The sequence below is a fragment of the Myotis daubentonii genome, chromosome 2 (assembly GCF_963259705.1).
Source record: "Myotis daubentonii chromosome 2, mMyoDau2.1, whole genome shotgun sequence".
NCBI lineage: Eukaryota > Metazoa > Chordata > Mammalia > Chiroptera > Vespertilionidae > Myotis > Myotis daubentonii.
In genome coordinates, this window is record NC_081841.1 from 25,180,161 (window position 1) to 25,203,762 (window position 23,602).

Consider the following 23,602-nt stretch of genomic DNA (forward strand, 5'->3'; position numbering starts at 1 on the left):
AACTTGTTGAGATGAATAGACTGAAATGGGCAGGCAAAGGGTCAGTGAAAAGTCTCAGCTGAAAACTCTTGGGAAAGGAGTAGGGGATGAGGGATGTATTAGTTTTCTAGGGCTACAATAACAAGGTACCACAGATAGCTGGTTTAAACAACATGAATTTATTATCTCACAGTTCTGGAGGCTGGAAGTCCAAGATCAAGGAGAGGTAGGCAGAATCGCTTCCTTCTGAGGACCGTGAGGGAGAATCTGTTATGCGCCCCTCTTCTAGCTTCTGGTGGTTTGCTGGCAATCCTTGGCTTTGTCTTCACATGGCATGCTCTCCGTGTGCATCCACTCTTTATTCAGCACCTGTAGTCTGTTGATGTGTGTATATTTTTATGTGCCTTTTAAATTATTACATTCTTGAGAGCAAGGACCACATTTTCTTACTCTTTGTATATTGTGCATCCGAGACACTACTTGAAATATAGTTGACATCACGCAAGGTTCTGTGATTCAACTCATATTTTGTAATCACTGTGGGGCAAAATACTCCCCTTTCAATCATGCAGTGTGTGTATGTCTGTGTGTCCAAGTTCCCCTTTCATAAGGACACCAGTCATATTGGATTAGGGCCCCACCCTATCACCTTACCTTAACTAAGTGCATCTGCAATGGCCCCATTTCTGACAAGGTCACATTCTGAGGTACTGGGACTTCAGAATATGAATTTTCTTTGAGTAGGGGAAGCACAGTTCAATCCGTAACAGGTTTTACAGCACTTAAGTGTGCACACGAAATCTGTTTTGAGTCCTACCTCAAGACCTAGACCCTTTAATCTCCATGTAGCTCTTTATGGTTCCCATGAATCTTTTACAAAATTGTGCTGGGCAATGGTCCCTTCTGAAAGAGTGTAGGATGGGAGATGGAGGCTGATGAGAGAGGCTGACCTGCTGGGCCTGTTGATTTGCATCTCTCTAACTTCTTACCATCATCCGTGCCTCGGGCAAGGCATGCTGGTGGACATGTGATCCTGTGTGTGAGGTATAAACTTGATCTTAGCCTTTGTTCTACTCTGCAGATTTTCCAGTCAAAACCCATGACTTTAACCAAAGGCAATTTGTTTTTGTTTTGTTTTGTTTTGTTTAGGTTTACTAGTGTTCATTATTTATAACATGATTAAATTGGGTCAACTTTTAGTGAATTTTATATAGAGAAACTTTTCTAATAGGTAAAAAGAAAGAGGAGAGCCCTAGTGGTTGGAACGTCGGCCCTCAGACTAAAGGGTCCCGGGTTTGATTCCCATCAAGGGCACCTTCCTTGATTGCAGGCTCGATCCCCAGCCCGGGTCAAGGCACATGGGGGAGGCAACCAATCGACCCAACATTGATGTTTTTCTCTCTCTGTCTCTCCTCCTCCCCTCCACTCTCTCTGAAAATCAATGGAAAAAATATCCTCAAATGAGGATTACCAAACAACCCCCCGCCCAAAAAAAAAAGAGGAGAAAAGAAATCAGACCTTTTTTTTGGTAATCATCACATTTATTTATATGATGATTTTGTAATCATCTTATTTTGGGCTGTGTGGTAGTGAGAAGGGATTATATGTGTCTAAAAGAGACCTACAAAGAGAAAGGTTTGGCATCAGAAAACACTTTCAACCAGAATGGGTTCTCTACCAGTCCTTGGTCTTTTTCCCCCTTCCATCTTCCTTCCACGCCTACACTAATTACGTGTGGCTTTCCCTCCCTCTTCCTTATGCATTTCCCTCCCATATCAAGACCTTCAGACGGAGGGCAATGTGGATAATTTCCCAGTTTTCCAGATGGGCAGTTCACCAAGAACAAACCCAGACATCAAGGCCAGACCAAAAAAAATCTTCTTGTTTTAGACAGAAGACTCCTACATCTGAGGGATTTAATGCACCCACTGTCCGCTCGGTGCATTTCCTGTGTCCGGAGCTTCTCTGCCTGCCGGCTCTGGTCTCATAAGTTTCCATACCCTGCTGCCAACTTATAATAACAGAGGCCGCAGGCAGCAGGGCAGGAACGTCATCGCCCTCTCCATCCGTGGGCGCGTGCCTTGCAAACTGAAACAAAAGCTTAGAAGACCTCATTGCAGGCCTTTCAGCCTTGACAGTGGTTATGCCCAGACCACCGGTTGCCTGGAATTAAAACTCTCGGATCCAGTTCTCTACCATTAATGTTATCAACTTCATCAAGTACTTCCTCTCTGAGTGGTGTGTGCAGAGAGAGAAATAAATCATGCTCCACCAGGTCCTGTTGCTGCCAGATCCTGAGTCAAAAGTAAAATGTGAGTTGATTATCCAGAGCACTATCTCCCTCCTTTATTGTTCCCAATGATCTGGGCAGGAACAGAGAGTGAAATCTCTCCAGGACATTACATCAGTTCCTCCTTTACCCTTGGCATGAAAGCTCTTCCTCTCATAGTCCTCCCAGACTTCCTAAGGCTTGCCCTGAGTGCACACCCATACACTGAGCCTTGAAGCCCAGGACATCAAAGGAAGCTTGTAGGTAACCAGACTACTGGCCAATGCCTGTGTCATTTTGCAATTTGTAAGACGGGAAATGGATTCAGGAAATAGGATTTTTCAACACATGGCCTTCATCATCCTTAAGTATTTTTAAAACCTTAATAAGCTTTTAAGGAAAGGGAGACATTCTGTAAATGGCATTTAGAAGAAAACATATGAAACTTCAAAATGCAGCTATCTTAAATACTTGCTTACGATGGCCATATTCTATGACAAATGACAAGTGTTCATGGCTAGCAGAGTTGAGATCCATATTAGCTGTGAAAAGAATCATCCCCAAAAGATTACAGGTCATTTATATCATACTAATAATCTCAGCTATTAAAGTTAATACCACGGGTCCAGCCAGTACCTTGTAAGCATTTATTTGCATTTGGGTTCAAGTAACGAAGTTAGTACTTGTCATCCCAACCTGTATCATTGCAAGATTGATTAAGCACTTAAAAACACACACACACACTTTTTTGTAGGCAAACATCAAATTGATACAAAAGTAGGGAGAATTATATAATGAACCACCATGTACCCATCACCAGCTTTAAGGATCAATTGTGGCCATTCTTGTTTCCTTTATGCCCCAGGTACACTCTGATTCAAACTTCCAGATTGTTGTAAAGCAAATCCCAGGTATATAATTTCATCTATAAATATATCAGTACAGGTCTGAAAAGATAAGGACCCATTATAAAATCATACAGAGTTATTACATCACCTGAAAACTAATAGATCTTCAGTATCACCAAATATCCTGTTAATGTTCACATTTCCCCAACTATCTCATCAATGTTTCTAACTTTGAATCATAATCCAAACAAGTCTCTATACATTGCAAATGGTTGATGTGTCTCTTAAGTCTCTTTCAATCTATAGTTCTCCATCTCTATCTTTCTTGCACACTTGCTTGTTAGTGTAAATCTTCCCCTGTACATAGTGTGTCTTTTTTCTCTCTGGTTGCTTTCAAGATTTTCTCTTTGGTTTTCAGATTTTTTACTATGGTGTGACTGTGTGTAGCTTTTCTTGTATTTATTTTGCTTGGGATTTGCTGAGCTTCTTGGACCTTTAAGTTTGTCATTGTTACCAAATTTGGGAACAATTTGGCCATTATTTCTGCAAATTTTTTGCCCCATTCTTTCTGTTCTCTCCTTCTTAGACTCCGGGTACATGCCTGTTACCATTTAATATTGTTTCAGTCACAGAGGATCTATTTTTTAACTTTTTAAAATTTGTCTTCAAGTTTCCTAATCCTATCTTCTGTCATCTCCAACCTGCTATTAAGTTCATCTAGTCTAATCTTTCATTTCAGATACTGTATTTTTTTTTCAGTTCTAGAATCTTCTTTTTTTATATATCATTTCCATTTCTCTTCTGACAATCTCCGTTATCATTCATTATGATTATCATTTATTGTAAATGCTTGAACTTACAGCTACTTTAAAGTTCTTTTTTGCTAATTTCAACCTCTGCATTATCAGTCTGTTTTCAGTCTGTTTTCCTCTTGATTTTGGATCATGCTTCTCTGTCTTCGAATGTCTAGAAAACCTTTATTGGATACTAGATATCCAATAAAGATAGATAAGCACAATCGATAACACATTGTAGAGAAAGTATGTTATACTAGTGCCCAGGGCATGGATTCATGCACATTGAAAGGAATTAATTCGAAGGTGGTCGGAGGAGCGGGACTGGGTGAGATAGGCCAGACATGCCCTAGAGCAGCCATGGGCAAACTACGGCCGTGGGCCGGATCCGGCCCATTTGAAATGCATAAAACTAAAAAAAAAAAAAGACCATACCCTTTTATGTAATGATGTTTACTTTGAATTTATATTAGTTCACACAAACACTCCATCCATGCTTTTGTTCTGGCCCTCCAGTCCAGTTTAAGAACCCATTGTGGCCCTCAAGTCAAAAAGTTTGCCCACCCCTGCCCTAGAGCCAACCTCTTGTGGTCCCTCCCTGGGCAGCGCTGGGGCTTGAAGGGTGTCTGCAGAGTGAGGGGGGTCCCTCCGACAGGTGGGGTCCCTTGGCCTGGCCTGCGCTCTCCAACATCCCCCGAGGGGTCCCAATTGCAAGAGGACAGTTCTTGGGTGACTCACCCTGGTATTGGGCTCCCTCCTCTCTGGTTCTGGGTGCATCACCCAAGAGCTGCAGCTGCCAAGTCACCGCAGCTCAGCAGCTCCTGTGTTGAGCATCTGTCCCCTAGTGGTCAATGCACATCTTAGCTACCGGTTGGAGCGTCTGCCCCTTGGTGATCATTGCGCATCATAGCTACGGGTCAGATGGTTGAACAGTCGGATGGTTGCTTAGGCTTTTATGTATATAGATTCCTCCGAAGGATGTTGATTTTTATTCTAGGCAGTTAAATGACTAGCCAGTCACTTTGAATTTGTTGAGTCTTGATCTTACATTTAGTTAGGACAGATCTGCTTCAGTTTTGCCTTTAGCCATCAGGTAAATCCCTTTGTCCTAGAGCACTATTCTTACTCATAAGGTGTGGCCGTTCTGGGTTAATACCCAGCTTGAGATACTTACAGAGCTTTCTAATGGAAATTAAAATCCAAATTCTGTCTTCAATTCAGTGGCCAGTAGCCGAGATTTCTGCTCCTATCTTTCAATCATCCAGCTGTTGCTTTTCACTGAGCTCCTCAGAGAGTTTCCCCAGCACATGTGCTATTCAGAGCACATGTTAAAGATTTGAGGAAACTTTATGTGCCAATTTAGTGATATTCCCTCTGAAGCTCTCTTTATGAGACTTGCTCTCTCAATTTTTTGCCATTCTGGCAGCCATACTTGAATCCCTGACACCTCAAGCAACTTTCAAGTCATTCTCTATCTGCCCCACATTACACGGACAATCCTCAGGGCAAAAGCTCTGCAAATTGGTATCTCACTCTTGTCAGTTTCATTCTTTCAAGAGTGAAATCCCCTTCATTTTTTCCATTACCTTCAAATAACTTTTAGAAATGTATTCTATCCAGATTCTATTATTTCTACCTGTAGAAAGGTTAGTTCAGTACAAGCCACTCTGCCATTATTGAAACTGGAATTCCCTTCTTCATTAGAAAAATGGTAGCATACCATAAATACTTTATCTTGCTTTGCTTATCTAACCACAGAACCTAAAGACCAGTGCTTAGCAGAATATTGAGATACTCCTCATTCCATTTTATAGCCACACTAGAGGCCCAGCAATTGCGCAAGGAGGCACCCCATGGGCGGCCGCGGGAGTCAGGCCAGACTGGCGCTGCAGGCGGCCGGGACCCGCGCCTGACTTCCGCCCAGGTCTCCCCAGCCCCCCTGCCTGTGTCCGCTCCGGGTCGCCAGAGCCGCCGCACCAGCTCGGGCAGGCCCCCCTGTCTCTGTCTCCGTCTCCGCTCCAGGCCTCACCTGCCTGTGCAACCTCTTCCTGTCCGGTAGTGACCCGTTACAGCGTCCTGGCCTAATTTGCATATTACCATATATATATATATATATATATATATATATATATATATATATATATATATATATAATCCTCCACTATTTATAGGTATACTATAGCTTAATAAACCAGTCTCCTGCTGGTAGCTATGCCAATGAGACAGTTCTGGGAATAGATATGGCCAGAAAAACTTCATGAAGATGAGTGTGGGTCCCTATAGAAAGCTCCATTTTCATAGACAGATTTATCTCCTTCCTATTCTTAGCAGACTCAAAGCCAAATGTATGCTAGTTCCTCTCTCAACCCAGCCTGCAGAACTACTTCTGTTGCTGAGCTGTGTATACTTCTGGGTTGTCCTTGCTCATATGTGACCAGCTTGAAAGTTAAAGTGGGATGGGGTGAAGGTATGTTTCTCCTTTTTACTTACCTCTGCCTATCTTTAAGCACTTATGGGTAGGGTCTGCGCACTCAGAAACAGAGTGATCCTAATCGTTCTTTCAAGTACAATCAGATTGTCATTCTGTACATTCGCCCCGCTATTTATGCTTAGAGCAGGTTTAGGTGTTACTTCCACCCTGGTTTGTATATAGAAAAGTGGTAGATATTGCAATAGATACATGGGTTCTAGAATCTGATTGGAGTCTGGTTCTAACCCCCTAACTGGCTCTGTGGCCTTGGGTAAATTGCTTACCTTCTCTATGCCTCCATTTTTTCACCTGTGAAGTAGGATTAATGTAGTTAGTATCTGCTACTTAGGAGTGTTGTAAATTTTAAATAGTACAATGCAGAAGCTAGGATATAGTAATTGCTTTGTTGTTGTTGTTATTATTATTATTATTATTATTATTATTATTAAATACCCATACCTCCTGGAGGTAGAGAAAATGAAAATTTGCTTATGAAAATGTAAGTCAGTGAAAGCATCTAGGAGAAACCCTTAAGGACCCTGAAAGCCACATGCAGAGTCAAAGGTAAAGAATGAAAGTTTGGCTTCCTCGTGTTTGTAAGCTACGAGCAGGTGATTGATGGAATGTTTGTAGACATTCTTCGCTGTCTAGTGGCAGGAAAAGAATTCTAAGTATGTGCACTGCGCGGGGAAAACAGCCCTGCATCCTGGGCAGAAAGCGGCCGCACTGCACCCCTGCCCTGCTCACTGTAGAGCTGTAGTGAGGTCCCTCCCCTGCAGCTCACTGGGGGCTCTGATGGTCTCTCCTCTGCCCCACAGATAACTGTGTCCAGAGGACCCCGAGGCCGTCCGTGGAGAATGTGCACCACAACCCTCCCACCATTGAACTGTTGCACCGCTCTAGGTCACCCATCACCACCAATCACCGGCCGTCTCCTGACCCAGAGCAGCGGCCCCTCCGGTCCCCCCTGGACAACATGATCCGCCGCCTCTCCCCAGCCGAGAGGGCCCAGGGACCAAGGCTCCACCAGGAAAACAACCACCAGGAGTCCTACCCCCTGTCGGTGTCTCCCATAGAGAATAATCACTGCCCACCGTCCTCTGAGTCCCACCAGAAGCCATCTAGCCCCCGGCAGGAGAGCACACGCGTGATCCAGCTGATGCCCAGCCCCATCATGCACCCTCTGATCTTGAACCCCCGGCACTCCGTGGATTTCAAACAGTCCAGGCTCTCCGAGGACGGGCTGCACCGGGAAGGGAAGCCCATCAACCTGTCGCATCGGGAAGACCTGTACATGAACCACATCATGGTCTCCGTCTCCCCGCCAGAGGAGCACGCCATGCCCATTGGGAGGATAGCAGGTAAGTGGGTGCTCCCCGCTGCCGCCACTTCAGCCTCAGGGCAGGCCTAACAAAGCCCTCCTCTCTCCTGAGAACTTTGCCACCAGCCTCACACCATCCCCAATTAGGTGCCCTCAGAGGCTCGGAGGGACTACTGTCTGGATGAGGCGAAATCCCTAATGGGCTAGTTAATGAGCTGCTGGGGCGAAGTGGTTAATGAGCCTCAGAAATGTTAAGGAACGAATGTCCTACAACCCGCTTATAAGGAGAGTCACATCAGAGTCATGGCTAAGCGAAAACACTTAGAATAAAAGGTTTATGAGCATGTTAATGGCCCTGTCCTGAAGTTTCCAGCCGCTAATTAATAACCAGACACAGCATAAAGAGCCTTTGTCTGGGGCACAGGCCTGTAATTCCACCCTGTGGGCAGTAGCTCAGCACAGCCCTCGCTTGGGAGGGGGCAGGAGAGAAAAACAGGAGGGTGGTGTTGGAGACAGGTGTTGTTGGGTCATTGGGATGGAGGAAACCACTCTTGAATTCTTTTATGATGACAAGCTCAGATTTGTTTCCTGAGGCAAGAAGCCAGTAGACATCTACACATTGCATTTGTCTTCCCCTAGTTTACGTGACGTCAGTCCCCAGAAGCTTAATCCTCCAACCGCTTGGCCAGGTTAGCTCTTTGCCTAGAGCGTCGCTCTATTCCTGAGACATTGGTTGAGCACTGACTATGCGCAGATAAACACATTAGGAAGCAGGGGACGCAGAGCTGACTTGACACAATTATTTCTTCAAGGAATTTAAAATGCACTAGGAGAGACAGATGGGAAAACCACTAACTAAGATATAAGGCAGAACGAAGTAAGTCCTCTGTCCCATCATTCAGTGCACAAGCATTTATTCACTTATTTATTACTCACTGTGTGCCGGGATAATTAAGTGCTATGGAAGCAAAGCAAAGGGAAGGCACGTTCTGACTGTAGGAATTGCAGAAGGCTTAGCAGGGAGGTGGCTTAATGCTGAAGGTGATTTGTGTTCACTGGTGGGAGGAATGCATGGAAGAAGGAGGGGAGGAGTCCGGCCTGTTCAGGGAAAGGTGAGAAATGCCTCCTCTTCTCCCTCCTCCTCCTCCTCCTCCTCCTCTTCCTCCTCCTCCATGAGCTAATGCCCCAGGATAAAGTGCCAGCTGCACTCCAGGGTGCAGCAGTGCTCCTGACACCTCAACAGCCTGGGGTCCAGTAGGCTCCTTACTTTAATCACCTCTGCCTCCACTCATTGTTCCTTCTTTAAGTTGTTTCCAAATTTTTCTCTGGCCCCAAATGCACCTCCAATGTTGTCTCAATTTTATTGTTACAAATAATTTACATCAGGAGTGTTGAATCAAGAAAATTAGATGGCAAAGAAATGTGTTTTAAAAACTATGAAAAATGAAATGATCTATGTCTGGGATTTGATTCAAACATCCCGCAGAGTCGGGCACGAGGAATGGATGGAGTCTACCTAAAAAAAGGTCAGCCCTGAGCCAGTGGCCCTGTGGCCAGGGATGGATGCCTGGGGGTGGGGGGATTACGTTCTCTCTACCTGTGTGTATATATAAGTATTATTTTAATAATAAAAAGAAAAAAGAAACTGAAAAGAAGAGCAGGGAAAAAGAAGCAGAGCTTAGACAAAGCCTGAGAACTTCCCAGTTGGAGAAAGGGGATGGGTCAGCACAGAACCATGAATAATATACATGACCCGTCTCGTGCTGTCCAGCAAGACCCTCTTGTGTTGTTTCTCGCATGGTCTGCACAGCAGCATTGGCCGTTTCGCAGATACTTCCTACTTGTTGATAATTCTCAGGACAGCTCTTTGAGGTAGCTTAGCACCGCTGTATCTGTTTTATTTGGGTCATTTATAGGCGAAACCACAGAGGAAACTGGACCCCAGAGAAGCAGAGGTCCAATAGGGGTTGGGTGGCTGCAGGATGCTGTGCGTAGTGCTGCCCGCCGGGGCCTGCCTTCCTCTGAAATCGGTTTTGTCCGCCTCCTCAGTGACACTGTCCTTAAGTCTGTACCTAAAGAAAGTTAAGGTTTTTCGCGTATGGAGTTATATTTCCACTTATTTAGTAGTTTGTAAATTTTAAAATATTAGTCCCTTAAAAATTATGCTACTTTTTAAATTCTTGTTCCCAAACTTCAGAATTGTTGGCCAAAGGATGTAGTCTCATCAGGATGATGCTCCATGGAATATTGTACCAACCAAGCGATGAACCTGGGTGCCTATGGATGCCCCCTCTCCCTTAAGAACACACAGAAAAGGGGAATCTATGCTTTTCTTGGTGACTCTAGGAAATCACAATATTCATGTTAAATAATCTAGGGCCCTGAGCCTTTGGAGGAGTGCAAGAACTCATGCAGTATGATAGAATCCCCTAAAATTATTTATTATGAATGTTCTAATGGTATAGTCAACAGTTTAAACATCTCCAGATTTGGTGATACAGTATTAACTAATATCACCAAATCCAGGAATAGTTCACTTAACTAAATGGCACTGTTTTTCTCAAGGGTGAATGAGCGGATTGGAAAGTCTACAGTGTAACTCCAACTCCAGAAGTCTATGATCTCATACTTCGTCTTGATCCTGTAACCCTCAGCACAATTCTAGGCTCCTTTGTGTTGTTCGGGAGATCCCTGCCTCTCCACCCCAGACCTTCTGGTGTCTTTTACTCCGATCCTTGTAAAATTGATTCTGTTTATTGAAGGTCAAATTCATTGGGTGATTTCTATGTACAGTGTAAAGTTCTGTCATTACTAAACAGCCATAATAATCTTTCCGGTCCCTATAAAGCAACTGTTAGATGAGAAAACGTAGTTCCTTTAGCTTTTTGAATGAGCACAGAGCAGAAAGAAATGAAGGTGACACGAAGGTGTTGTTGAATGTCACTCTGATGAATAACATAGCTGCAGGGAATGGGTAGAAACAACTTAAGAATGTTGATTAAGTAGTAAAGTTGAATTCTTATCCACTCAGATATAATTTTCTCAGGTACTCTAGGATTTATGCATTTGGACACCTGCATTTAAGGCACTTTTACTACACTCATGGGGGTGGGTGTTTAAGGAGGTGTAGACCATTAGCTGTAAGTGCAATACTGTAATTGGTATCGGCAAAGGACTCCTATTAAGTACTACAGGAGGTTGGAGCAGGCATATCACGGAAGGCTTCATGGAGGGGGTGGCTTTTAGCTGGGCTTAGATGAATACTTCAAATATGGACAAGTGGAGAGTAGAGAAAAAGCGGTCATTCTAGATGAGAAAAATTCTAAAGAAGATAAGTCCCCATATATATATATATTTACTTCAGGTAAAAATGTAAATCCAAGAATCCAAGTCCATTAAAAATCCATCGTACTTCATCAATTCTTTATTTTTTCACTGTTTAATATTGAGATGCACCATACAATTAAGAGATTACATGCAAAATTATGCCAGGTCACCTAGGTATTTATCTTGTGGCAAAACTAAAATGATCAATAAAGGAAATAGTTGACAGGAGGTAGTTGACAATTTAAATACAAGCCACAAATTAGATCTATTTAAATCTCACATGAAGCTGATGTTTAAAGATGTTGTTTATTGTTCAAAGGATAAGATGAACTATTATTGAGTTTAACAAGTTGGAATGGCTAGTGTTTCTGGGAGAGAGTTCACACAGGCCAGGGTGAGACGAGGTCCTGGGTTCTAGTTTTTATTGACTAGCTAACAGTGTGTAACAACCAGCAAGTTGCTTCTTTTTGTGCTTGTTTTCTATGCATTACCCTTAGGAAGGAATTGCTGGGTGGGGCGGGAGCAGAACTCAGCATCTGCCAGCCTTCTAACATTTCTCTCAGCCCATAGACGTTTTACTGGTCTGTGTCTCACCAACGTGTTTTGTAAGCAAAGAGTTTGCTGGCAGAGAGCTCCACAGTCGACAGGGTGTAGCCCTGGTGATGCCCTGAGTCATGCTTTCAGTGTATATGGACATTCACTCTTAGAACCCGATGATTTCAAAGCTAGAAGGGTCCTTTACAGATGAAGAAACGGAGATTCCCACACACATCCAGAGTCCAGCCTCGAGCTTCCATCTAGCATCCTTTCCAACACACGAGTCTCCTGACCTGGGCCTCCAGAGCAGGGGTTGGGAGCTCTGCCCCGAAGGCCAAATCGGCTGCCACCTGTTTCTGTAAATTGAGTTTTATTGGCACACAGCCACTCCCAGACACTTAGGACTACCTGTGGCAGCGCCGTGCGCTATGCACTGCAAGGCAGAGTTGAGTGGCTGCAGCAGAGATGGTGTGGCCAGCAAAGCCTAAGCTACTTATCATTGGCTTTCACAGCAGGCGTTTGCTGTCCCAGCCTCACTTACTTGTCTGGTCATTGTGCTTGGAATCATGGGCATAAGGTAGCATGCAGAAGTAGCACACACGGTCCCTCCTCCAAGGAATCACTTGCACTTTAGAGAATGGGGCGTGCCTAAGACATGTACGAGCAGCAATCACAATGAAGTAAGAAAGGAGACAAGTTCTAGGCTGCAGGCTGTTTGCAGACCAGCCTGGAATGGTTACAGTAACATCCTCAACATAAATACAGCTAAATAAAAGAAATTATTTCATCCTGGCCAGTGTGGATCGATGGTTAGAGTGTTGGCCTGTGCACCGAAGGGTCACAGGTTAGATTCCTGGTCAAAGGCAAGTACCTGGGTTGCGGGTTCACTCGCAGCCCCACGGGTGCATGCAGGGGGCAACCAATCAATGTGCCTCTGCCACATCAATGTTTTTCTCTCTCTCTGTCTCTCCCCCTTCCCTCCCCCTTCCTCCCTCCCTTTTCCCCACCCCCACTCTCTTTCAATGGAAAACATATCCTCCGTGATGATTAACAAAACAAACAAAATGACTTAAAATTTTTCTTTTAAGACTTAGCTGTTTGCAGTTAAAAACAAACCAGTGGCTTAGTTTGTTTTTGGCATAATGTAAAAGGGATATTGCCTAGGCCAGGAAAGATGCAATGTTTAGAGACGCTCTATACATCACCTAGAACACTTTGAACAACAAAGTGTTCTAGGTGGACACAGAGATATGTGATGATTTTGGAATAAATGAACGAATGACTTAACTATACAATTCAAGTATGCAAAGAAATACTTGGTTTTGTTAATCATCACCGAGGATATGTTTTCCATTAAAACCTGAGTGATCAGACTTCCTGTCAGCTTGTCCCTTCCTTGGCCTTAATCCAAAAATCTGCCAAGGAAGCAGGACTCATTGGCCAACTGCTCTAGAGTCTGTCCATAGCCCTCGTTTGCCACACAGAAGTGAGGACGTTGAAGGTCTGTATAGATCTGTTGTTCAGAGTCCATGACCATCCAAACGGAGACTATTTCTCGTCTTGTGCTTATCTCACAGTTTTTGTTTAAGTCTCTCCTTTGCTTTGCAAACATGAACTTTGTTTGGTTGGTGAGGATTTCATTGGTTGGTTGATCCTACAACAAACAGATAAGACATAGAATCTCCCCACCTCCCAGACCATGTTCTCTCCCTCCCCAAACTTCATATAACACACATCATTGCAATCTTTCAGATCCTTTAAGGAGCTTTAAAAAATATGTTGATTATCTCTCAAGCTTACATTTTTAATAGAAACAAAATTCCAATCAGGGAGGCAGAGTCTCCTGTATTGCTTATTTGTCACCAGGCTAGGACTGTACTTGCTTGATTTGGTTGTATTGACTGGATGTGTTTTATATGCACAGAAAGTCAATCCTGGACACCTCAAATCTTAAATCAGATGAGGGAAAATGAGCCTGAGACCCAGGGGAAGCTGTTGGAGGCTCATCCTCAGGGGCTTCAAGGGGAAGTCACGCCCCACTCTTGCCTCTGGCTTCCTCCCCAGCAGTACTTAGGGCAGTGGTTCTCAACCTTCCTAATGCCGCGGCCCTTTCATACGGTTCCTCATGTTGTGGTGACCCCCAACCATAAAATTATTTTCGTTGCTACTTCATAACTATAATTTTGCTACTGTTATGAATCGTAATGTAAATATCTGATATGCAGGATGTATTTTCATTGTTACAAATTGAACATAATTAAAGCATAGTGATTAATCACAAAAACAATATGTAATTATATATGTGTTTTCCGATGGTCTTAGGCGACCCCTGTGAAAGGGTCGTTCGACCCCCAAAAGGGTCGTGACACACAGGTTGAGAACTGCTGACTTAGGGGCTGGCGAAGCAATTTCAGATGAGGTTCATGGACTTTGCTTTTACAAATGAGCCTTGGGAGCAGCCTCAAAGGGGAAGAAAGGGCATCATAAAAGCGAAGCGTAAAGGGATTAGTATGGAAGTGATGGCAGGCTTTGCGGGAAGGTGTGGGGTGTGCAGGTGTGTGTATGCCTTTGCTCCATCCCTCACACCTGTAGATGTGTTTGGAGGAAAGAAAGGATGGCCTGTGGTGCATCTCCATGAGCCAGAGGGGCTCGGAATTTCAGTCGCAGCTGAAAGCACCGCATCCCCCCACACTCCCGCAGGCAGAGCGCCCTCAGCAGACCCCTGAAGCCCAGACCCGAGGGCTCCTGGCCCAGGTCCTAATCCACAGCCAGCCTGGCATGTGGCTGCAGTGTGGGCCTGTGGGACAGCGTGGATTCTGGAGTCAGCAGGATGGAACCCTAGTCCTGGCCTCCCAAGCGAAGGTGCTTAATGTCCCTGAGGCCTAGCTGCCTTTTCCATAATAAGAGTACTAGAATCCCAGCGCGCAAAATCGCGTGGCCCCGCCCACCCACGCCTGGGTCTTTGGTCATTAGAGCGTTAGGGCCACTGGGTTTTTATTTAGAGTTCTAAGGAGGCAATAGGTACCTGTCTAGCACAAGTAGGTTCATCGCTAAGTGTTCGGGTCCCTCTGCTCCATTTCCTTTGCTCTACTCCAGGGCCGCCAAGAGCGAAGGAAGGGCAGAGGGTACAGCCAGCGCCACTGCCCCCCAGAGCTGCATGGGGCGCTGACCTGTCTGGGGCGTTGGTTTTGCGTGAGGCCGTCCTCCTTCAAGGCGCCTGGTTTCCTCATTTCCTTGGCGACTACCTCCTGCTCTCCCTCTCGCCTCCTCTGGGGCGTTCAGCTGTCCCTGTTTGGAGGAGATGGATGAGAGCCCTGGGGCGGGGCAGGGGAGGGGGGTCCTTCACCCCAGCAGGACTGTCCGGGGGGCGCTGGCCCCTCACAGTCTGGCTGAGTCAGCACTTAATTTTCACTGGGATCAGAGCGCCCTGAAAGAGAAGGAGGCTTCAGAACGAAGTCTGAAAAGGATAAACAGTAACGGCACAGTGGCTGCGTGGAAAATAATAGAGGGCTGGGGGAGACTGGAAATTCCAGTTTGGTTGAGGGTACGCCTTTCTGTAAGACAGCGTCCCTGCCTCCCCGCAGCCCCTGGGTGGGAATCCCCGGCTGGGCGGTGCTCGCGCCCAGCTGTGGCTCCAGCTCAGCTGTAAGGCCTGAGCTGCAGACACCAGGATTTCCCACCTTCAGCAGCCAGAGGTGTGAAGGTCCTGCCTGGTCTGTCGCTGCGGTTCCTCTGCCCATGAAGCCAGGAAGCATGGCTCTGTCTTTGGTGCCTGAGCTCCTCCCTCCCCCAGCTCGCCACTGCTCACATATGGTTTCTGTTTTCCTAAGCCACAGCAAAGCGCAAGCAATTATCCATTGCAAGCCCACATCTGCGTATCCACACAGGGTTGTCTGCACTGGATTTATCAACTTTCTGCGTCTAGGTAATGGCTTAGCTCGAATGGAGGAGGCAGGGGACACTGAGCTGCAGGTCGCCCCTGCCTGTTTTAAGCTCTGTGTGTCTATAAGCAAGGTTTCTTGCGTTTGCCACTCTTGATATTTGGGCCAAATAACCCTTTGATCTGGGGCTTGTGCTGTGTATTATACGATATTCAGTAGCACCCCTGACCTGCACCCAGTAGATGCTAGTAGCATTCTCCACCCCAGTGAGACAACCACAGTTGTCTCAAAACCTTGCCAAATACCCAATAGGGAACAAGAGTTTAGAAACTCTAGTTTCTTTTATAATGCAGAGTAGCAGTTATTATTGTTCTGTTTTGTTTTGTTGGTCCTCACCTGAGAGCATTTTTTCCCATTGATTTTAGAGAGTGGAAGGGAGGAGGGAAGGGGGCCAGAGAGAAACATCATGTGAGAGAAACACATTGATTGGTTGCCTCCTGTATGCGCCCCAACCAGGTCCAGGGATTGAATTTGCAACCCAGGTATATTCCCTTGACCAGGAATCAAACCGGCGACCCTCCAGTGCACAGGCTGATGCCATAGCCACGGAACACACTGGCCCAGGCAGCAATTTTTTTGCATGTTGCTTACCTGTTTTGTTGCTGAATCTGAAATAAATGTATTATTTTTTTCATAATAAATTTAAAGAAATTAAACAGGAACACTCAGCCTCTTCTTGTTGGAGATTATACCCACAGAACTCCCATTTTCCAAACCTTCATTTAAAATTCCATTTAGGCAATGAAAACTACATAAAATTGCTCTCTTAGAAGCTTTCTCGAAATTTAAATTAGCCACCATCACTAAACAATTCCCTTTGTCCATAACTTGACGTCCCACTCAGGTTTTATAATATCAGCTTTGTCTAGATGGTTTCTTTTCGTTGGAAACCATGTTGGTTATGTGTGAACTGCCCATCCTTTTTACAGTCTCTGCTCAATGAACTGATACAGTGAGTTTCTGGTAAGACAGACGTGGGAGTGAAAATATTCTTCCTCACCACAGAAAGGGATTTTTTTACCATGTCTTTTAGCTGCAGACACCCAGGGTACCTCGCGCAGCAGGAAAGAGCGAGCACTCTCCCATTGCAATTAGAAAATGGTTCTTTGTGATGACATCTTACTTGCGCTAAACCCTTTCATAAACTTCCTCGGGTGGGAGAGACAGTCCAAATAATGGACAATTGTTTAACGTATCCACATGCCTTGATGGAGAAGGCCCTTCCGTTTAGGAGAAATGCCCTTAAAATTAATGAATACCTTGTGATACAAGTGTGGTTTTTTTTTTACATGCATGTTCAAGGGCTTTTATAACGGGATGAACTTTTGTTTATAGAGTTCGATGACTTTTATTACATTGTATTAAGCATTTCCTTGATGATCAAAGAACATTGTATCTCAAAGAACACAGTGACATTTACCAGAAGGAGGGGTTGGCGGTGGGCAAAATGAATGAAGGAGGTGAAAAGGTACAAACTTCCAGTTACAAAACAAGTAAGTCATGGGGATGTCACGTACAGCGTGGTGACTGCAGTCAGGAATACTATAGTGCATATTTGATCGTTCTCAAGAGGGTAAATCTTAAAAGTTCTCATCACAACAATAAAACCGTGTACCTTTGGTGACAGATGGTAACTAGACTTACTGTGGTGATCATCTCCCCACAAGTAAAAATGTCTAGTCATTATGTAGCGTTGTACCCCTGAAACTAATACTATACTGTGGCATATCTGTTATCCCTCAATTTAGAAAGAGAAAAAGAACATTGTGTCTGTGCTGACATGGACTGAAAAATTGCAGGGGGGGGGGGGGGTGCGTGATAATAGCCTCCAGAGGACCCAGGGAAATAAGAAGGATCTGCCTTTTATTTCATTGAAATCTTAAAAACTCATATGGCTTGAACTTCAATTGTAAAAAAAAAAAAAGAAAATTAAAAAAATCTTGTGTGGGCCAGCAGTTATTTTTATCATTTGGCATAATTTTTAACTAAAGAAACAAAACAATCAATAGTGTTATAAAAGCCACTGTACTCTGAGCTTGAAACAACTGCTTCATGCTACAAAATTCCTGTTGCTTCCTCCATTAGTGACTGAGTAATTCAATATGTCTTGAATGTCAACATATTTTTATTACTCAGCTGAAGTTGGCTTTGCTGGATTAAATGCCATTTAAAATGATTAAGTGGCAGCTTGTTTGGGGTTATTTTTACATTTATGAAAGGGAAAAGCTTGCAAGATACACGCGGTTTTGAATCTTACAGGTGAAGTCTGTGCTCTGGTAAGCCCGCCCTTCATTTTTACCAACCAAAGAACAGATAACCTTCCAGATCTCTTCTTAGTAAGTGGTTTGCATAAAGGCCGCAGTTGGATGAAAAACCAGCATGGTGCCCAGTCCTGGGCAAGCCCGTACTTGAAGAAGTGTCTGGTTCACATTTACTGTTTTATGAGAAAAAGGGGGTTACCAAGACAGTAAAGAGAAGCAACAGAAACCATACACGTGAACATCTTTGTGCAGAAGGGGATGAGAGGAGAACCAGCCACTTGAAGTCGTAGCTCCAGGAAGCCTGCGGCTGGGAGGGCTGCTGATGTACTGCACACCTTCAGAAGGGCAAACGTTCTCCACATCCAACTATATAAGACAACCAGATAGTTTTTTATTATTACACTAGAGTCCCGGTGCACGAATTCGTGCACAGGTGGGGTCCCTCAGCCTGGCTGGCGATGGGGCTGTCTCGCCCAGGCCAGGGGGAGGGACCGTGGGAGGGTGACCGGGTGACCGGGGGGGGGGGGGGGGAGGTAAGAGGAGGGAAGGGACTGCAGGAGGTTGGCTGGCTGACTGGCATGGGGAGGGACCGTGGGAGGTTGGCAGGCCACGGGAGGTTGGCTGTGGGAGTGCACTGACCACCAGGGGGCAGCTCCTTCGTTGAGCATCTGCCCCCTGGTGGTCAGTGCACATCATAGCGACTGGTCGTAATGGTCGCTTAGGCTTTTATATATAGAGATTTTATTCATATGAACACTCTAGAGAATTACATGCCAAATTCAGATGAATCTGAAAGTGTCATCAAGCTTCTTTGTGGTAAAAATGATTGTAACCCTGTGGGAAATAGCAAAGTTATACACAACTTCACCACCACCACCACCTTGTTCCTCCTATTTACCTGCATTTTATGTGATAATATTTGGTTTTGTCAGATGTTTTCCAGTTGGAAGAGATGGTGGGAAACTAAAATGTATCTGCCATTGGATGGCAGGACAACAAGTGGACCATTAACCCCAGCTCAGTTCTCTGTTTCCTATTTGCAGTAAAAATGTCGTAAGACAGAGGTGGCGGGGGAGGGGCAGCCCATACTGCTGCTTTGCCTGGAAACTAGAGTAGTCGTATTACTACAGCTGATTATTCTCAGTCTGCAATGGCAAGACACTGGCTTCTCTAAGTACTTATGACACTAGGATTCGTCCCCCTGGCCTGTTCCCCCGCCCCCGCAGCCCACCCTCCCACAGTAAGAGCACAGCTGTAGGTAGGGGTGGAGTTCGAAGAGGCTGGCCAATGGGATTCAGACTCCAGAAGCCTGGTCATCGGTTTAAGAACACCACTTGCCCTTTTCTAAAACACAATGAAATACATCACATTAACTTTTACATGCAGGTAATTGGGAGAAAAAGAATACAGTAAGAGACACTAAAGATTTATGGGTTTGTTTTTTTTTAAATGCCAGCTACTTTTTTTATTTTAGAGAGGGAGAGAGAGAAACACATTGATCTAAGAGAGACACAAGAGAAACATCAGTCAGTTGCCTCCATTGGTGTATGGTGCGACACTCCAACCAACTGAGCCACACCCGCCAGGGCAAAATTTATGATCATTTTAAGTTTCATGGTAATTCCTAGAAAAATTAAGCCTCCCAGAAAATGCCATATTTTATGCCAGTTCCTTCTGTTCAGAGACTATGCTGGATTTCATAAAAGGTGTACTAAACAGAGTTAAACCTTGCTCTGGAAAGTCCTAAATTTTCACAAACATATACCTGTTCACCAGCTTCCCTGAGGATAGAGGCCGCATTGGGCAGTGTGGCCTGGCACCGGCCTCCGAGTCACGTGGAACCTAGAATCCTGTGTCCCTCCGGAGCTGCGCCCCAGCTTCCTTGTCCATAAAATACCTCATCCGGTGTCGCAGGGGCCAAATGCAGCCCTGCCCACAGAGTACACAGCACAGCGCCTGCAAACAGCACCAAAAAATACCGTCGTTACTTCCATTACTTTCTCTTCACTCACATTATTGCTCATCCGATAATCCTGTAAAGCAGCGATATTCAACCGGTGTGTCACCAGAATGTTTTAGACAGGTAATACCTACCTGACTACTTACTCAGGGCACTGACCTCTTTTCCCTTAGATTGTCAACTTAAAAAATGACAACAGCCAACACAACAATAGCCGTCTAGTGTGAATGAATCAAAATTATACCTAGTTTTTTGTCAGTCCTTCAAAAAATGTGTTTTTTGATGTGCCGCAGAATTTCAGTGACGGTGTATGTTGTGCCCTCGATGAAAAAGGTCGAAAATGACTCCTGCAGAGTAAGGGCTCTTAGTCCCATTTCGTAAATGAGGACACCGAACCTCAGGGAGATTCAAGAAACTCTCCCAAGGAGACCTGACTCCATTCCCCTTGTAGGTACACTCCAGAGAAGGGTGTGTTTGTTTCTCTGGGAGGTGACGTGCTGGCTCTGAGACACTCCAGGTCTAACCCAGACACTCCCTCCAGGTCTCCCAGGCCGCGCCCAGCAGGAGGGAGTCAGCACATTGTAGTGCAAGGCCTCGGGTTTCAAGTCCCAGGACCTTGGGGTGAGAGGGTTAGGAATAACGTGTGAGAGTGCCGTGTGCATACCCGGCGTCCTGCGGCTCGTCGGTTATCACCAGTCATGCTGGCGAGGGCCTGGCACAGCTCCCGGTCCACAGTGAGCACCTGGAGGTTGGGTCTCTTATTCTCACCCGGAGGCCAGTCCAACATGAGCTAGACCTAGAAAGTACCCGTCGGCCCCCACCCACCTGCTAGAGGGCAAACCACATCCCGCGATGGCACAAACCCAGAGCGGACTAGCACAAAGGAAAGGCATCTTCTCTTTGTTTTTTTATTTTTTTTAAATATATTTTATTGATTTTTTTTACAGAGAGGAAGGGAGAGGAATAGAGAGCTAGAAACATCAATGAGAGAGAAACATCCATCAGCTGCCTCCTGCACCCCCCCCCCCCACTGGGGATGTGCCGCAACCAAGGTACATGCCCTTGACCAGAATCGAACCTGGGACCCTTCAGTCCACAGGCCGACGCTCTATCCACTGAGCCAAACCGGTCAGGGCCGCATCTTCTCTTGGAATTTGCTAGAAGCCTAGCTCAGGGCCCGGCCTACACGAATTCACTTAATAAATCTTGGTTGCCCACCCAGTGATGGAGCACCCGTTGTAAAGTAGAGAAAGGGATTTTTTGTACGGGGTTTCTTCCTCCGCTGCTTCCTCTGCAGTTTTACAGACCTCCCAAGTATGCTGTAGTGAGAATATCTGTACTCTTAAAAAAAAAAAAAAGAAGCAGCAGCAGCCGGTCACAGCTCCCACGGTCACGGTCACGGAGTCCCATGGCGTTTTTCTTTCCCCACAGCCTTTCACGCAGCAGGCTTCATTTTCTGCCATTGCTTAGCCGACCCCAATCTTCTCGTCTTTATCCGTTCAGCATCACCCTCCACCCCCAGGTCATCTTAGCACCACCACTGATCACCCGCTCTCTCTGGAACACCGGGACTTGCCTCCTGCCTGCCCACTTTTCAACACACTTTCAGGGCCAGTGCATTTGCAATTCGAGCTGGTTCTCTCTCTCCTGTGGGCTCTGCTCAAAGTCAGGTCATGGGTCATGACGGTGGACAAGTCGCTTCCTCTCTCCCGGTCACTGTGTCTGCCTCTTGGGAGGAGGCAGATGGAGTGGATGGTCTCAGGCCCGCACAGGACTGAGGTCACCCTCCCCAACACCATCCCACGAGCCCCTCGGGGCCCAGGTCTCCCTGTCAGACGGGAGGTGAGGCCGTCCATCCAAAGTAGGCCAGAGCAGTTACTCACTCGACTGTTTTCTGATTTGTGTTCTTGGTCTCGACAAGAAACCTTTTCAACAGCGTTTTCTTGCCCTTTTCCTCGGCAGACTGTAGACTGCTTTGGGATTACGTCTATCAGTTGCTTTCTGACAGCCGGTACGAAAACTTCATCCGATGGGAGGACAAAGAATCCAAAATATTCCGGATAGTGGATCCCAACGGACTGGCTCGACTGTGGGGAAACCATAAGGTAAAAGGGCACCAGATATCTGCTCTGTAAACTGGTGCCAAAACAAAGCCTTTCTGCCGGGGTTGGGGGATAATTGTCTGTCTGCTGCTTCCTAAGTCTGCCCGTAATCATTTAGTTTCTTCCTTACTGGGCCAACAATTAGACAGTTGCAAAGGGAAGGAGATCATTAAAGATGCCCCTTTCCGGTGTGGCTCAGGCCAGGTGCCAGCGAGCTCTGCCTATCCTGGCCTCCAGGCTGAGGGCTGAGCAACCCTCACCGGCCCCGTGACCTGGCCCTGTTACCTGGGTCATTAGGAACTGGTAACGGGGAAGCGCGCGGGGCTCTGACGCACGAGGGAGCCTTCTGAAGCGTGGCTTCTGTTCCGCTCAGTCGGAAACTCCCATGTTCCCGAAAGCCCCTTTCCCACGGAAAATACTGACATTCTGACTCTAAAACATCCCACTTTCAAAGCACACAGGGCAAGAAGCAGGCTTGCCCCACGAGTTCCCACACTAGGAAGAGGGAGTGGAATCTAAAAGATAAAGCCTTTTAGAGTTAGGAAAACTGTTCAAGGGCGCAGATGTAACAAGGAGGTAAAACAACCCAAATGTACATCCATGATTGAAGGGCTAAAGGAACTGTGGTCTGTACCTGCAAGAGAAAAGAAGGAAGTCCTTCCGTATGCGACCACACGGACAGACCTTGCGGACATTATGCGAAGTGTAGTAAGCAAGTCAGAAAAAGACAAATACTGGCTGATTCCACTTCTATGAAATACCTAAAATAAGCAAATTTATTGAATCAAGAATGGAATGGTGTTGCCAGGGGTTGGGGGAGGGGAAACTGAGGAGTCACTAGTCAACGGCCATGAAGTTTCCTTTAAGTAAAATGAGTAAGTCCCAGGGGTCTGCTGTACAACCTGTTAACACCAGTGCATTACGCACTAAAAGTTTGTTAAAAGGGTAGATCTCATGTTAAGCGTCCTTGCCACAACAAAATAAATAGAGCAAAGAGCACACCTACCCCCAACCCCCAACGCCCCCAAAAGAAAAAAAACAACTAAATAACTAAATCTGTATTCCTACTTTTAAAAAAAATCAGTTAACCAAGATCCGAGGCTGACCACAGACAAGTGGGTGGCATAGTGGCACAGTGCCAGCTCGGCCGAGTGAGAGGGGACCAGGGGGCCGCGGCCGGCCGAGCGAGCTCTGCCCTGGCTGCAGCCTTGGAGGACCCATGCGGCCATGACCGCACGCGGCAGGGCCCACTCCACTGCCAGACACTTCCACGCGCGAGTCCTGGGAAAAATCCCTCTGCACCTCCCACACGATAGCCCCAGCCCAGCGCTGGGAACCTCTGTGTTCTTGCTTCCACAACAGGAATTTAAGCAACAAAATATCTCTTCCTTAAAATGACAAACCAGAAACACCGTTTGAGAAAGGTCACTGCAACAAAAAAGAGAAAAACTCTCCTCGGTGGGTCAGAAGGTGAAGGATGGCCCACAGATAGTGGGAACCTGCAGGAAATTCCTGGGGCACAGCAGAGCGCGGTCTTGGGAAAGGAAGTGAGGGAGGCTGCCGAGGGATATGCCCTATTAGCCGGAGCTCCCTCCCCCTCCGGGACTTCTGACAAAGGGTGATTCACTGGGAGAAGTCTTGGCGGCTGAGGGGTGGGAACGAATGGGCCTGGGTGGCCGCAGATGCGCAGGTAGCTTCCCAAACTTCGGGGTCACGGCGGCCGCTGAAGAACTTTTATTTTAACAGCTCCCCCAGCGCCTTTTCTGAGGTTTATTTCATTGTGTCTTTGTGCT

General features: G+C 46.0%; 1 protein-coding gene across 6 annotated transcripts in view; it reads left to right on the forward strand.

Annotated features, from left to right (window-relative positions):
• Positions 1-23,602, forward strand: part of ETV6 (ETS variant transcription factor 6) — a 224,339-nt gene that overhangs the window by 192,796 nt on the left and 7,941 nt on the right. For all 6 annotated transcript variants that reach the window (XM_059682210.1, XM_059682206.1, XM_059682209.1 and 3 more), the window contains 2 exons: positions 7,179-7,721; positions 21,670-21,812. In XM_059682210.1, coding sequence (XP_059538193.1) covers positions 7,179-7,721; positions 21,670-21,812 — 686 coding nt within the window. The remainder of the gene's footprint in view (positions 1-7,178; positions 7,722-21,669; positions 21,813-23,602) is intronic.